General features: G+C 45.7%; 1 protein-coding gene across 1 annotated transcript; it reads left to right on the plus strand.

Annotated features, from left to right (window-relative positions):
* Positions 1–6108: 6108 nt before the first annotated feature.
* Positions 6109–12839, plus strand: LOC108093498 (WD repeat-containing protein 81). Its single transcript, XM_017193588.2, is given in 5 exon segments — positions 6109–7961; positions 8086–8537; positions 8540–10483; positions 10549–12130; positions 12189–12839. Coding segments are annotated over 5 exon segments (5853 nt in total). The 5' UTR covers positions 6109–6321; the 3' UTR covers positions 12424–12839.
* The last annotated feature ends 4606 nt before the right edge of the window (positions 12840–17445 follow it).

Consider the following 17445-nt stretch of genomic DNA (forward strand, 5'->3'; position numbering starts at 1 on the left):
CGCGCTCACTTTATGTCGCGTTATAAAAGTCAAACCAAAAGTCAAACCGAAAAAAAACCCACAAGTCTATGAGCCAAATCATGCACCCTGCTCTAGTTTAGAACCAGCGAAACCGGAATGCACGAAACTTTGGCCAACAATGGCCCGAACATAAGCGCCATTCACCAATATTGGTAGCTGCACCCAGAGAAATATGCGTTTATAACCGATTTCCCCATGATATCCAATGGCCACTTGCCCGATTTCCGGAGAACTTTCCACTCGACTATCTTTATCTTTGGCATTTCCAGTGTAGAAACAGAGGAATTGAAATTGCAAATTCAATTTTGCAATTGGAGGTAAGCAAGGATTATGAATTAAGGCTTATCAGTTCAATATAACAACATCATTATTTTGTTTATTAAAAAGGGAACCCCTTGAATTAAGCTTATCAAAGCAGTAAATTTAATAATAATCTCTGATCATAAAATGTGTATAAGTTTAGTAATTGATAAGACTTATTTTATTTGTATAAATATTTTAAATATACTAATACATTTTGAATAAGATACGTCCGCGATTAGGTTTTGGGAAAACAATAGGACTAAAAAAACTTGCTGCAAAAAACTATTCTTGATATATATGTATAGGCGTTTATTTTTCAAAAATAAAAAGCCAAGAACATTTTCATTTTTTCATACACGCGGCAAGGTAGTTTGTCTGGATATAAAACAATATATGTGTTTTAATCACACAAGTGATTTCTTTACAAAAAAAATGGCAGATTATTCTCAAGAACTCGCCGAACAACAACAGATATCTTTGTTTGTCCACCCGAGAATGCGATATATAAAATGAGACTTTGATGTCCACTGGCACTTCCATCTTAAAGACACATATTATATACTAAAAACGATGGTACCCTATAGTCCGAGTGTAGGGTGTCTAGTAGAGAGCGAAAAGCTGTGGCTCGAATAGAATTGGTTTAGTAAGTCGTTTTGCGAGTAGCTGTTGCAGTAGATGCTTTATTTTTTGTTGCACGTTTAGTTAGTCAGCGGCGTTTACCGGTTAGAGGCGGGTTTAGACTTTATGCAATGCTATTAACTACAAAGTGAAAAGGGGAGGTGGATGGTGGGTGGTGGGCGGTGGGAGGCTGGCGGTCGCGAGAATAGGGAACGCTTATCGATTTAGTCGGGTGAACCACCTCAAACCGCCCCTGACACTTCTATTGTGCGATCAGTATTCGTTTCAGGCCAGTCGAATGTCGTTTTAGACTCAGTTTCGATTTCAGTTTCATTCCGCTCGAGTTTTATAAATACATATATTTGCATAACTCGCTGCACACACAAAAATTGACGTCTGAATTAACCAGTTACAGATGCGGTTCAATGCAGCTGAGCTGCGGTTTAAATACACACTCATAATTTCGATTACATTTATTTCTGTGTGTACCGTAGATATTCTATAACTAAAGCCACGTGGTTTTAAAATAGTATATTTAAGATATAAATATAGGGAGTTCCCCTATACTTAAACATTTATTGCTAAAGATTTAGGGACTTTGAAGTTAAGAAGTTCGCTTTATAGAAGCTTGACTATAATCGTATTTGTCATGAAGTAACTGTTTTATGAGTACTTTTATTGACTGGACATTGTCGAATCACTAAAACAAATGACTTGCGAATTATCGTACGATCTGTTTGTATACTTAATGGGTGTCTCAATGGAACTACTTCTATGGGGATTTTCGCACCTCCGTTTCCAAGTGGAATTGGCTTAAATTTGGACACATGCAATATCTAAGTTGCAATCAGTCCACTATCACCGGAAATCTAATCCGTTGCTGAGAACCCTCCAATGAAAATCCAAGAGAAGTATGACTAGTTTATCAGGTAAACCTCGACGTTCTTATCGATGGCACACTTTGCCATGACTTAAGATCATCTGGGTGACAAGTGCATACACCTAGGCCAGATAACCTGCATTTAAGCGAATTCCAAGCTGGCAGCAACTGGAAATATTCCATCGCTCGATTAATGAAAAGTGACAAACTTCAATTAATGCGCAACCCATCAATTAACCGCACGCACATCCATCCCATTCCAATCCATTCCGAACGATCCATGCAATCCGATAGGACCACAGCACTGGACTATGCGAAACTAAACCCAGCCGAGATGATCTTCAAACTCGTTTTTGTGCGTTGTCATTTCGAGATGACTCTACCAAGTCAGCGGACCATGCTGCGCAAAATGAGACTCTGTAATTGAAATGTTTGTCCAAATAAATATCTGAATATTCAGAATATATCAAGCGAAATGTAAATATATAGGTCCGTGCGACTGGGTCTAGAATCTAGCCAAAACTGGCTCCGTCGTCCATGACCGAAAACGCTACCGGATTGAACTGGTAGTCGGACATTCGGACAATCGGATGGACGGACAGACTTCGCGGCAGACAGACAGACAACACATAGCACTCAATATTTAACTCGCATACCAAATATTTTGCGTTATATACTGTTCGGCAAATTAATTGAAGCGGCCTGAACCTCTTTTATATTTGATGTCCATTAATGGGCTGCGACGGGCGCCAAATATTTATATCAACATATAATAATACTCTGAAAGAGGGTATTTAACAAGTGATAAAATGAATTGCGGAACATAAAATGTCGACGGTTCAAGGGTGTGATATACCATAATGAGTATTTTCCATGAAAGATCATAAAAACAGTAAAAACTTTATCAAGCAATACCAACAACTTCATAAAATAATTTATAATCGTAAATTTTTTTATAATCTTATTTAATATTTAAATGCAATTTATCCAGTTAAAAACCCATTTCATTGATAAGACGGTTTCTAAAAAACATTTTAATATATGTAGTTGTAAGGGGTTAAAGAATTCGCCTTACAAAATTCCATATTATTCTGTCAACTTTACTCCAAAGACCTTTAATTCCCTGGGCGCACATCATTTCAAGAAGAACCCAAGAGCACTCATGTCTCAGCCAATTAAAGCCACGAAGTCAAGTGGAAACTTCATCTCTGGATTCGAAACAGTGTCTGTGGAAGGACAAAAGTCAGGAACCTCGAATCGAGGGGAGGGTATCAATCATTCAAGGGAATATTAATAATTTAAAAATAGTTTTAATGGGTTTATTAAAGTCCATTTGTGTCTGGGCACCGGTTAAATATTAACTGGTTCTTTGGAAATATATACATACGCTATCTTTATTATTGGGATGAAAGTAACGATGTTATAATCTAAAAATATTTTTAAGTGTGATGACAAGTTGTATCTGTCAAGAGAAGATAGCATGCCACTCATGCAATTTTCCAGCAAATAAAAATTCCTTAGATAAATATTTAGAGGTAGTGGCTAAAACAGCATGGTCATAAAAGGATAATTGTTTTTCAACGCTATATAGTAAGACTTTAATAGTTAACACATTTTTAGACACATGTTTCTAACGAGTTCAATTTTAGTAACAACTATAAATCATTTGAGCGAAATCTTAACAGGTGATCGACATCGGTTAAGGCGAGAATAGTTCAAGTTAAATGCAGTAAATAAGCACTTAAATAATTAAAATAGCAGCCACAAATAAAAACGAATCGTCGAGGCAAGGAAATTGCCACACAATTGACATTTCGAGGGTCATCGATGATGACAAGAAAATACTCGAGCTAACAGAAATAAACACCGAGACCGCGAATCGTCACGAGACTCGAATTACTTGGCTAAATTGGAGTGGATTGGATTGGATTGGATTGGGCGATATGTGTAGTGGGTTAAGTGATCGAAGGCTGACCACCAATGGGTCACGGGGTTATGTGAGTTCTGGGTTTTTTCTGTTCTGCTTAACTGGGTAATATTGCCATATTCGTGTTGGCCATAAAACTGAATAAACTGCGGAACGGAACGGAACGGCCATAGTTGGCTATCTAAAATATGCCTTTTACAATGGTACTAACCATAATATCGGTCCTAATCTTTATAGCGGCCAGAGACTTTATAGCGCGACTTTGTACCAAGGCTTCAAGGAAAAGATAAGATTGTCCGGGAGGACAGGCGGGAATCTCCGATCCGAGTATGGAACAAACAGAACTGTCAAATCTGAGGCATAAAGCCAGCATGTGATTTGCGGTTAAAAAAAGCCCACTTCGTTAAATAAGCCTATATACTTGTACATACTTACTTTCAAATGTCGCGAAAGTCGTGTCCCATTGATACTGATTTATATTTATGGGCGGGAGTGCGACCAAATGGGGAGCGTTTGGGGTGCGTCATCCAGAAAAGGTGTTTAATAACTTAATTGGCCATATTCGCTGATTCGGATCACAGGCAGTCGTGTGCGCCGCTTTACGAGTGCGAAATAATTTCCGATGCGGTAAGGGAAAGTGCCAAATTCAATTGCAATCATATAAGGGGTATTTTTAAAGATTGCATTATTCCCAAAGTCGGGAGGGCTGGCTTGTATAATACATAATGTACTGCACATCACTTGTAATAAATAAGCACACGTATCAATTGTTTGCACAACTCATTTGAAGTGTGAAAAGTGGTATGAACTTTTAGCAGGCAAATACTCCCCCTCTCGCCATGCAAAACATTTAATTGTGGCACTTTGCAAATATTGGGTCCGAGTGAATTTCCTAACAACATCTGGACAGGTGAACCTGAAACCAGAGACAAGCCTTTAACACGTGATTCTGTTATTTATACACAATATTTAATGCCGCTAATTTGTGCAAAACGGAAGTGAGTCCGTGCATCAGATTGGGTAAGGTTCGTTTCGGAGGCACCGAAACCAGTTGGATGGGATATACAAATGATATGGCTTCTGTATTCCGAGCGCGATTCAACAAAATTATATTTTATATTCTAATCCCAATCTATATCAGATGCGAGAAAACTGGAAGACCATGGCCCACCTTGACCTTAAACTCGGATGCTGCTTTGGAGCTCTTTTAAATGCCGAACACAAACAGCGAAAAATAAAAAGAGGACCGCAGAAGGCGGCAAATTACAGAACTAGCCACCTTTTTGATAAGATAAGGATTTTGGATAAGAATTCGGAATGTTGGGAAAGAGAAGCGTGGGAATTTCCATGAGGAAAGCAAACATACAAAGCATGCTTCATAATTTATAACTGGATATACGTTAATATAAATATAAGTGTATCTTAAAATGTCATCTTCTTTTTAAGAAATGTTATTTGATTTTATTATAGAAATATTTGACTTCTTAATGTGTCAATACTTTAAAGATTTACTTAGCAGATCTATTCTAATCCAAATACACGCGTTTGTTGACTTGGTAAATACAAATACTTTTATACTGATATGTACATAAGTATAGGGCTTTTCGAGCTCCAAAAGTTTATTACTGATAGCATGCCCTTTGATTACATTTGCGATTATTATCGGTCAAGTGTTTCCCACATGCGTCGCATGCCGAGCATTTAATTTACAGCTGCCATGCAGGAAGGTGTTGACATCGGTTGAAAATGCAAACTTTGCTCAGCAGTGGCAAAAACAAATATCGCTTTGTGTGTGCTTTGACAAATTGATGAAACGCTTTCTTAATATTAAGCTAACAAAATAATTAAATACTACAAAAAGTTTACTGAGCTACATTGTTAAAGCCAAGTAAAGCGATCGACGAAATCTGTTTTTCCGCTATGGGAGTAAGCGAAAGGGAAACAATAGCTAAGGCACTTTTCATCGAGTTCAGTGTTTAACCTTGTTACCAGATCAACTAAAAACCGAAATAAAAACTTACAGGTCGCTGCCATGTAACATTGTTAAACGGCTGATGGCTGCGTGAATTTAGCAACGTAAAATATGAGAGTATTAAAATATTGGAAGATGAAATGATAACACTAGGTTTTACATTTTAAAATTATACCTAACATAGAAACTCATATATCAAACTAACAATCTAATAAAATAATCAAAATATGCATTTCATTGTTTTGATATCTTCTTCAATTTTAAATATTTTACAACTGTCGCGCGCTTTCGATAAAAAGATGATAGTTTGGCTGCACAAATATCGATAACAACCAGCCAGATTTCAGATTTGACGGTAAAAAAGCAGAACCGGCAGTCCTGCTAGCCAAAGAAGAAGAGCACCACAGAAATTGCTAAAAACAACAAATAAGATAACAGAAAATCCTCCAAACACCCACAAATTCGGTGAGCTTAAATCGAAAAGGCCAATGGCGGCAGCAGATCGAACCTCGCCCAGTCGAAATATGTGATCGGTTTGCAGAGGCAGGCAGAATCGCAGAAGGATTGGCAAGTTTTCAGTTGGAGCACCCCCGAGGCAAAATGGGCGACAGCGAGCTGATTTGGCCGGAGATTGGAGTGGATCCGCAGCATGTGAGCGAGGCGGGCGGCGAGGGGCGATTTCAAGTGATCTGCGACAAGGCCTGGCTGCAATCTCTGGAGCGGAACAGGCGTCTGACTCACTTCCCCAGCTGGCCGCAATTGGATCGCAGGGCTTATCCCACTGGCCAGCTGGAGCACCCGTGGACAAGGATCCTGGTGCAAACGTATCGCAAGCAGCCACAGGCGAGGGTCTACCCGCTGCCCAGGACCTCCGCAGAGGGTCCTTCACCCGACTTACCACTCTCCTATTCGCAGGCAGTATCCTTTGTGGCGCAGAGTAACTTTAAGCAACTCTGGGAGGAGGCCTACAGGAAGTACGATGGCGCCCATGTCAAGCTGTGCAGGTCCACACCTTCGGCACTGTCGGCAAAGCCACCCAGTGGACAGGGGCAGCTCCAGCCGCACGATGTGGTGCTCAAGGAGCTCATCCAACGGGTCTACCAATGCCCCGTGCTTCACTCCCAACTGGACCGAGAGGGGATCGGTGATTCACCCACCGCCCCTACGAGCTCTTCCGGCAGCTGTCACGCCAACGTCTTGCCCGCCCTGGTGGCCATCGAGTCCTCCACCCACTTCAGCGTCTTCTTTTATCCACCAGCACTAGAGTGCAGCCTGTACGATTGCATTACCTTTAGTCCTGCGCTGTTGGGAAAGAACTACAACAAGACGCTGTTTGTGATCTACCAGATCCTGCAGCTGGCCAAGCATCTGCAGGGACAGGGTCTCTTCCTGGGCGACCTGCGACTGCAGCACATAGTGCTGCGCGAGAATCTCTGGCTGCAGGTGCTACCTCGGCTGCAGTGCAACCTGTTGGAAGATGACCCAGCGGGGGAGGACATGTCGCCGCTGACTCCGCTGGCCAGCGAGGATTTGGGCGAGACGGGGGATCAGCAGCAGCCACTGCCCTCGAGCGGCACCATGTTCGACCTGCACTTCGCCTACGATCCCGCCCACTTCAATCTGCGCGAGTACGCCGAGATGTGGTGCAACGGTCAGCTGTCCAACTTCGACTACCTCACCATCCTGAACAACGCGTGTGGCAGGAGTCTCACCAACGCCGCCCATCACCACATTATGCCCTGGGTGACCGACTTCAATGGACGCGGAGGAGCCGCATGGCGCGATTTGACCAAGAGCAAGTACCGCTTGAATAAAGGCGACGTTCATCTGGATCTCATGTACGCCCATGCAAGTCAGCATGGAGCCGGCGATGGCAGTTACCAACCTGTTGGGGATCAGGCGCCCCACCACGTCTCCGACTTTCTCTCCGAGATCACCTACTTTGTGTACATGGCGAGGAGAACCCCGCAGGCCGTTCTCTGTGCCCATGTGCGTCCCATCTGGGTGCCGGCGGAGTACCCGGTGTCCATTCAGCGCCTTCAGGAATGGACCCCCGACGAGTGCATCCCGGAGTTCTACTCCGATCCCATGATCTTCAAGAGCATTCACGAGGATCTGCCGGATCTCGAGTTGCCCGCCTGGGCCACCTGTCCCGAGGACTTTATTTGCAAGCACCGCGAGGCTTTGGAGTCGCAGTACGTCAGCGAACGACTGCACCACTGGATCGATCTCAATTTTGGGTGAGTTTTTAATACCATTAAAATAATTCAAATGGTAACATATAGTAATTGAAATGGAATAAATATTTGTAAGCCTTTTAACTTAATAGATCTTTTCTGTTACTAATTTTACTTCTCTTCTCAGATACAAATTAAGTGGCAAGGCAGCGGTGAAATCGAAGAACGTTTGCCTTACGCTGGTGGATCAGCACAGGAATCTCAGCCAGCGCGGCATTGTCCAACTCTTTGCGAACGCACATCCTCCGCGTCGATATGCCACGCCCTGGTTTAGTAAAACCGCCCCGAGGCTAAGCCAACTGTACGCCAGTCCCTCGAAGCGTCTGGCCAAGAGCACGGAGAACCTGCAAGTCGAGGCTGGAACCGGATCGTCCAACCTGTCTCTGCGTCTTGGGGATGAGGGATCAATCCACAGCAGTTCGGCATCCGCTTCCGCTTCCAACTTCTATGCGATCACCAACTTCATCGAACTTCCGGCGAACTATAATCCAGCTCTGTTGCTTAATAATCTGGAGACTCTGGAGACATTCTACGCACGCACTTTCCCGCAGCAACGGGCTTCGGCCAATCCGGAGGAGAAGAGATCAGCAGTGATCTCCTTTTCGAGCAGAATTCAGCTGAGCATTCCTTCACCAACCAGCTTTTTGCCAGCGGTGGGGAAATACCCACGAAGTCAAAGAATCTTCTAAAGGAAAAGAAGAACTGCCTGCAGCATTTGGTTAATGCGAGGAAAGAGCGTGATCTCCAAGTGCTGGGATGCCTTATCGTGGAGCTCTTCGCCATGCAACGATTGCGTCCGCTTCTTATGGGCAATGGCCTGAGTGCCTCCTTCGAAGCGCGACTCTCCGCCTGCCGAACAGTGGCTCAAATGCATCGCCAGGAGTTGCCCAAACCAGTGCGCCGAGTGGTGCGCCTCCTCCTGCAAATAGAGGATTCCAATGAGGTGGATCAGGGCTTGCCACAACCACCAAGTCCCGCTCAGCTGGTGGAGCCCATGTTCGCCAACCTGCTGCTCCCGTTCCCCAGCCACTACACGGCTGTCTATGCTCTGGTTAGATCTCTGCATGCTTTCGAGGCCAATGCAGTGCTTCTGGAGCTCAACACCCACTTCAATTGCAAGGGAGGAAGGGAGTGCGCCAGGTACACGGAGATGGATCGCCAGAGAGTGCTGTTCGAACGGAAGATCGCCGAGTGCAAGGTGATGTCGTGCTGTGCCCATGTGAAGAGGCTGTTGGAACCCGTGGCCTTTGCCTACGAGCAATTCACTCCGGTGGAGCTGCTCCTGCCCCACATCATCGATCTCTTGAGGGACGAGCGAACTTCGATCTTGACCGCCTGGAACTTGTTCGATCCTATAGCGCAAGCTCTGGGAGTTGCCCAAACTCAACAGCATTTGCTGCAGCCTCTGCTCAAGCTCTACGATGTCGAGGGGGTCAGTTCCCAGGAGGACGGTGGATCCAATGGCTCCAATAGCAGTGGTGGCCATCTGCGCTTCTCCGCCAGCAGTTCGTTCAAGTCTCGGAAATCAGTGAAGCTCTACCACCACAGCTTCCTGCTTCGCTTGGTTGTGCGATTCGGACTCCGGTGCTTCCTGCACCACTTTATAGCTCCTCTGATCGAAGCAGTTGGCGGCTACAAGGAACCGGAGCAGGGCAATGGCTACCACTACCACAGCGGCGGCAGCAGAAGGACGAGCAAGAATCTCAACTTTGCCGTCGAGGAGGAGGAGGAGGTGCATCACACAACGGAACCAGAAACCAAGCCAGACATCGAGGAGCTGTTCACCTTCGAGGATGACCAGGACAGGGTGTCCATCCAGGACAGCAAGTCCATCGACTCCTTTGACATGCGACCCAGCACAAGTGCCGCCAGTGCGGAGGAGGCTCGGGAATCGGACGGATCTCCGGACAAACTGGTGATCAACGAACTCATTTACGGAGCGAGAATATCCCCGGATAAGCTTTCTTTGAGGGAGGGGCAAACGCCGCCAGCTCTGGTTCCACCCCCATTGGGACCCCGCTCGCCCACCATCGAGATTCCACTTTGCCCGACTGCCGGTGGCATTCGACGCAGCTTCCAGCTGAGTGCCATCGACTGCGACATTGGCTCCCGGAAGAGTGTGGACAGCTTCGAGCTGATCAGCCAGGCGGTGGAGCAGCTGCCTGCTGCGGCGGTGGAAACGGAAACGGAGGCCTCGGACTCACTCCAGGCATCGGTCATCTCCCGGTTGTCAGAGGCCAAAGCCGTGCAGAATAATCGCATCAGCGAGATGAGCGCCGAGAGTCTGGTGTGGCTGTCGCATCGACTGGGTCCGGTGCTCACCTCCCGGTTCATCACCAGGAATCTCCTGAAACTGCTCTCGCTGTGCTATGTGGGCCAGGAGAATCTGCTCCCTGAGGTCGATGATGGTGGGTTTAGTTCCAGTCCCGAGGCGGCCAACCTAAACTATTTCAGTATTGCCAACGCCAGGGTTGTTGGGGATAGGAGTGCTGCTCGAGTTTTGGAGTGCCTCATGTCCATTGCGGGTGAGTTATTATTCCTCAAATCCATTTAAGTTCATTGTAAAGTATTTAAACATGTTATATTCCAGCTCTCTATGGCGAGAACTTCCTTCTGCTGCAGTACTTCCCGCACATCAGCGAACTGATTGGATTGTGCTCCAAGCGGATCACTGGCAGCCTGGAGGGAGCCATCATCAGCTCGCTGCAGCTGCTCAAGTACATGGTTCCGTGCCTGACCGATGCCAGCATTATGGAGCACCTGCAGCACATCCTGCTGGATGCCATTCTTCTGCCCATTTTGCGTCTGTTGAGCTCCACAAATCTCCTGATGCCCAGTGGTTATCTGGGACGCTCTCTACTGGCCCGGAAGTTTCTGGATGCGATCTATGCCCTCAGTGTGCGCTTGGGATCGGACATGACGCGGGAGCACCTCTGCCAGTCGCTGCTCAGTCCGTTTTTCCTGATCTTCAACAAGGCTTTTGGCTTGCCCAATGATTTTGCTTGCGATCTGGCTAATCTCTCGCTGGTTGGTGGTGCATCGCAGCAGGAACGTGCCCTGGAGGAGCTGAGGGATGTGTTTGGACCGGAGCTGGCGCACACAGCTTACCTGACCTTCCTGCGTTTCCTGGGCGAGGCCAACATGAAGAGGACTCTTACCAATCTGGAATTTGTGCTGACCCTCTGTCACGAACACGAGCAACCCAGTGGCGATGGACAGAGCAAGGCCCAATCGGCGACCAGTGTGAGTTCTGGCCAAGATTTGGACTCCGTGGATGCCAGTTGTGAGCTGGCCGCGAACAGTTTTGGCACCCAGATCGTGGGCAATCGGCTGCAGGTGGCCAGGAACAATGTGGAGCTGATCGACATGGTGGCCTACAAGTTGGACCAGATGCCCAGCACTCGACACCTGAAAGGCAACTGGTTGGCCTACTGGCGCAATGAGACGACGCGCAGTGAGAAGGATAATCAGACGCTCAACCTCAAGCAGATTCGCCTTCAGTCCTTCGTGGGTCACACCAACTCAGTGAGAGCCATTTATGCTCTTGATAACGAGAACAGCTTCATCTCCGCCTCCAAAGACAAGACCGTCAAGCTGTGGTCGCTGCGCAGCGAAGGAGATGGCCGGAAGACCACCGCCTGCCAGTTCACCTACACGGCGCACAAGAAGTCCATCAACTCCCTGGGCTTCCTGGAATCGCTGCGTTACGTGGTGTCCTGCGACTCGGGCATTCACCTGTGGGATCCGTTTATCGGGAGACCCCTTGGGATACTGGATGCTCCTCGTCACAGCGCAGTGACGGTGGTCAAGTGTTTGCCCTCTCATTCGCCACTGGTGATTGCCGGCACGGCAGAGTCCACTGTGAAGATGGTCGACGCCAGGAGTTTGGAGTACGTCAACGAGTGGCGGGTGTGCAATGCCACCTTACCCAATGCCACAGTCCGTTGCCTGGCGGTGGCTCCATCCGGGAATTGGCTGGCGGCAGGTCTCTCCTCCGGATGCATCGTTCAGCTGGACACGCGCACCGGAATGGTGATCAACTCCTGGCGACCCATGGAATGCGATCTGCTGCAGCTGGCGGCGCCGAGCGATCAGTTCCTGGTGAGCTCCGCCTTGGATCACAGCCTGGCCGTTTGGCATGCCCTGGATGGCATCATGCACTACCAACTAAAGTGGGTTTAAATAACTATTTCTATGATGAAGTATTACTTATAATGTTATATTTTACAGACCTCCCCCGGAACCCGCGCACTTCCTGCAGAGTGTGGGCTCCTCCTTGGTCTACGCCACCACTGGCAACCGAGTGGGCGTCTATGCAGATGTGGCCCACTCCCACGCCTTCAACACGATCACCAAACTTCGCTCGGAGACGTTCCGCGGCGTGCTCACCTCCCTGGCCGTGTTGCCCTTGAACCGAGCCTTCCTCGCCGGCAACGAGAGCGGAAACATCGCCCTGCTTTGCTAGACAGCGTGAAATTCTGTACCAAAATATGATATTATACTCTAGTTTATTTTATATCCAATGGCACCAAATATTGTTTTAACGCAGATTGAACGTCGCTAAATAACCCACCCGCCTAATTAAATGAATTTACGTATTGAGATACGGCTTGCAAATGCAGAAACATTTATTTACGTTCGCACAATTAATCGGACAGTGGAATAATATTAGCGACGTTCTGCATAATTTATAATCAAAGCTATAAATAATCTATATAGGCATTCCAAATCCACATTATGTGTATAGTTATACTTACGTCTGTACAAAAGAGACAATTTGTATTTACAATTAACAACTTAAGCTGGAAAGAGGTAAAATATTTATATAGCAATATACGAACTCAATAAAAATGACAAGGTAAATGTTGATTATACTTCGTATTTCTTTTCCCAAATTCTTGTTATACTTTTGCAGAGGGAAAACAGTTTTTTTGGTAGCATATATTTTTAAATTTACTTCACATCTTTATACATATTTATTTAAAATGGGAATATTTTTAATGATACAGATTTATTTAGTAATGTAAAAACTTTTGTTGATCTTTTAAAAACTTTGATTTATCTTTACCGGAAACATGTTCTCCACTTTGTCAAGATGATTTATCTGAGTTTCCCGTGAGTAACGTACTCGTATTCCCGATTCCGACTTTCGATTGCGGTTCGCAAACCTGAAACCAGTTTGCGGGACGCAATCAGAATGATTCGCTCGTTAAATATTTCGCTGTGTGCGTGGTGTTTACTCGATTTCCTTTCTCGCATCGCCTTGAGCTGGGTCAATGAACTTGCTGGGAGCAGCAGCAACCGCAGCACAGCAGCAATATCACAGCGCAGCAGCAACATCGCAGCGGCGATGGACATTGCATCCGACGACTTGGTTGCGATCTCGAGGGTCCCGAGGGCGGAGGGAAGGAGGAGGGGCAAGTAAAAGTATCAGGGAGATCGTCCATTCGGAGGCGTTGCATTTATTTTTGGGCGATGCCGATGCCGATGCGGATGCGGAGATGGGGACGCTGTCGTCTCTTTATGGCAACTTTTTTGCATTGGCATTTCTGCTGCGCTGCTGCTGCTGCTTTTGTTGTTTTTATTGTTGTTGCTGTTGTTGTCGCTGCACTTTTCGAAGTCTGGAGTCAGGTCGACTTATGCGTAAGGCAATGATTCTGGGCGCTTGTTACAATGAGGATTTGAAGAGGACAATAGTGCGTCTAACTCCAGCGGCACCACTGCCACCCACTTTTGGCCAGTGGGAGTGCGACTCCCAGCCAGGTGGCTCCACTTTACGGAACTGGACGAGATTGGGCTGTTCCCTCGATCTCGGCGATGTCACCTTGAATTTAAGGAGTCCACGTCGATGGAGTGCGTAATCTGCGGAGGGGATAATGAGGTCTTCCCCCCGCCAATTCCCCTCCACTCCGACGGAGAAACTAGTTGGGGATCTTGGTATTGGTTCGCCATACATAGGTTGCCAAGCAGCTCTTTCTCTTTGTGCAGCAGTGCTCAAATAACGAATCTTATAAAACCAAGTACGAGGAAAATATTTTCAGTGTAAGCCCCTTAAGAAGCAACTATCCTTTTTGATTACACCTTAAGCAAAAGGGGTGAACTTTTCTCTTTTTTTTAAATTATTTTACACATTTTCAATTTAAAATTTTAAAGACGTTTTAACAATAGTGCAATGTTTTTTTTTTATAAAAGGGAAATATTTTTTTAAATATTACTTCATCTTTTCAAAAAGATCGCGTTGAAATTAAAAACTTAGGAACGACATATGTATTTAATTAATCATTTTTCTTTATATTTAAACAATTTAAAGGATTTTATTATTGTTAATAAAATATGTTCGTGACATTTTTTTAGGTGTACAAAATTTTGCAGGAGGACTTTCTTTGATTAGTATCTTCATAAACCACAATAATCATATATATATCACAAAATTTATAAGATTTTATTGCTTTGGGGTATTTAGTTTTTATTTTACTAATGAACGTGGCTATTTAGTTTATATACATACATACATATGTACATACATATGTGAAAATGTGAACCACTTTGTTTCGTTATTTCAGTACAACACTCGCGAAATACATTTATGCAAATAGCCATAAAACAGTTTATGCCGAACGTTACGTTAAGTTACCTCTTTCAAGTTGAAACGCGTCAGTAAGTCTTTTGTTGAAGGCTCAAATCGCTTTGCTTTCCTCCTCAAATAGAAGATGTTATTGTTTTGCTCAAAAATGTATGTCAATCACCCACAAGTTCACAAAACGCCCACTCAAGGCCGCGAAAACAGTGGACGAGGAAAGTCAACCACCCCGGACACAAAACGTCATAATCACGAGCAGTGAGAATAGAGGCAAAAGTAACACAGTGCCAGCGGCACGCCATGAAAATATGTGGGGAATTCGAAATTTGTGAGAATCGCGCTGCATGAAATTTCACTCAGCTGCCCGAACAGGCAAGCAGCGCAAAAAGCAGACGGACGGTTATGTTAGGAATGCCACTGGTCCGTGGAACGCTCGACCAGGGTTGTAGCGCGGCCCTCAGCTTGGCGGCCACCTGTCTCGCCTCGATCCCGACTGCTGGCCTGGCAACCCTGATCTCGCCCACGGCGGAATGCGAGGCGTTACGAGATTCGAAATATGCGGTCGGGAATGCCGCCCCAAAATTCCAACAAGCCCACAAGAGCGAGCGGGATGGCGCGATGAGCGTTGCCAGAGCTGCCGCTGCCGGTCGTCTCGAACATTTTGGGACCACAAATGTTACCAACATACAACCGAAAATTTTTACCAGGCCTCCAGAAAGCGAAAGCCCGCTACCCAGTGCAAATCCACCCCCCAAAAGGCCTTCACACACTCTGCGGCTCATAAAATGACTACAACATGTTACCATACACTCGAAAAACCGCCCAGGCGCCCAGGAAATGCAAATGCAGGCCATGGGCGCAGCGAGCGTGTCCCCTGTGCGAGTGCTTATAAATTCAAGACAGTTTATGCCATCAATTTTATAACCCACACCCCCAAACGGGGGCGTTGAGTCAATAAATTCTCGTCGGCCGCATACGTATTTTATAGTCGCACATTGCAGATCTGACATAATAACTAAGAGGCGCGCAGAATGCGTAGCAGCTCGCCTGTTAGCGCAATTCGAAAGGCCTCTTTTGTCGGTTTCGGTTTTGGCTTCGCTTTGGCTTTGCTGCCGCCAGTGTAATTATCTTCCGGCAAACACTGCTCTTTTCTCGCTCTTCGGGGCGTTGCTGGAATTCTATAAAATCGAATTTTTAACGTTCAAATGTTAACAGAGGCGCAGGATAAGTGGGTGCAGTCCCGGAACGTCATCTGTTATTGATTTCCGTCATGTTAATGCTGTAAGCCTGCTGCTAGTTAACAGGCGCCCACCCCATGAATTGGCATTATTAGGATTGCCAAAATCATAGAAAGACGATTAATGCCGGAAGACAGAGACAGACATGGTCGGCTGTCACTGGTCGCATGTCTGGAACGAGCACAAGTGAGATGGCAGATTGTAATGTGCCTTACCCATGGGAAATTTGCTTGTTATTTGATAAGAATTATAATTTAAGAGGGGAAAAAATTATTTACAATGCTTATTTAGAAACTCCTAAAAGTTTCTTAAGTACGTTCTTGTATATATTTATAACGTTGTCTTAGGATTAATTTTAGCAAAACATCTTTTTTGACTAATTATACTTTTACTTTTATGAAATAACGTGTTTTATTTTTATAAATGTATTATAAACTTTCGCAAATATACAAGTGAATTGTATGCAAATGCCAGTTACTTAACCTTATTTAAGAATATTTTGTATTAGGAATTTAAATATTATTTACTAATATTTTATAAATAAAGTGTTATATTCAATTGTTACCCAGTCAGAACGATTCTGTGCAGCGAATTCGCAACAGGGCTTCAAGATGCTCGCTAAAACGAGTGTGCGAACGAGACGACTGTAGAGTGCCACCCATTCAGTGGGCAATTTAAACTCGTATGGATTTCAGGGCGAGAAACGCAGCGACAATAATGGCCAGCCAACCGTCTGAGTGCCGCTGAGCGCCTGTTCGCAAACGATTAAATTCAGTTTAATCATCCACTAAACAGCTACGATACCGTTTCGTTCGTTATTATTATTATTACATGCAACAAGTCGGGCGGGCGCACAATAAGAGGAATGTGGAAAACGACACAACAGAAAACGGCTCTTCAATTCAACGCGCAAATTGGATTATCCGGAGAATCAAGTGGTCTCGCTGGAGGTGGAGGAGGCGTTGTGGGTTTCGAGTGCGAGTGCCAGGCAGATGCTGAATGCACATCCGTCTATCTCTCTAATCCCGCACTTTACTACCTTCATCTCACTCGCACCTGTGGTTGGGCGCTTCTAACGGCGTTTCTATTGAGTTTCCATTGGAAATCTAATCGCTCGCTAGCCACACGGCATGCTGCTAAATCTCCTGGAGACCTAGTAAAAATGTTTGTTGTTTCTTAAAGAGCAAGAAGAAGCCCCACTTCGCGCCACTCGCTCGCACAATTGTGGTCCGCGTGGTCTACATCTATGTGTATGGCGGCACAGCACATTCCCCGTGGAGCGGGAACAACTGCAACATTGTTGCCATGCTCCTCGCTCCGGGGATTCGATTTGCCCACCACTCCCACTCGCGCCAGCCAATCACGCTCTCAGCGCTCGCCTTTAAATGTTGTATACCCCCGCTGGCGCTCCTGTTCGCCTGGTATCGTGTGGAACATTCGCTGAATTGAAACGCGGCTTTTGGTTTTCGGATTGGTTGGATGCGCAAGCAACAAAGAAGCACAACTTCTTCAACCTCGCCGGTGGTTGGACTGCCCGGCTGGACTGCCACCACCTATTGAAATCGCCGTTGCCGCGTCGATTATTTGATTCGGTTTGTATTTACCGAGTGTGCGCTCTACGCGCAATCGAACCGAAACAGCTTCAATTTGCCTTTAAAGCAGAACGAGG

Source organism: Drosophila ficusphila, unplaced genomic scaffold, assembly GCF_018152265.1.
Source record: "Drosophila ficusphila isolate 14025-0441.05 unplaced genomic scaffold, ASM1815226v1 contig_607, whole genome shotgun sequence".
Lineage (NCBI taxonomy): Eukaryota > Metazoa > Arthropoda > Insecta > Diptera > Drosophilidae > Drosophila > Drosophila ficusphila.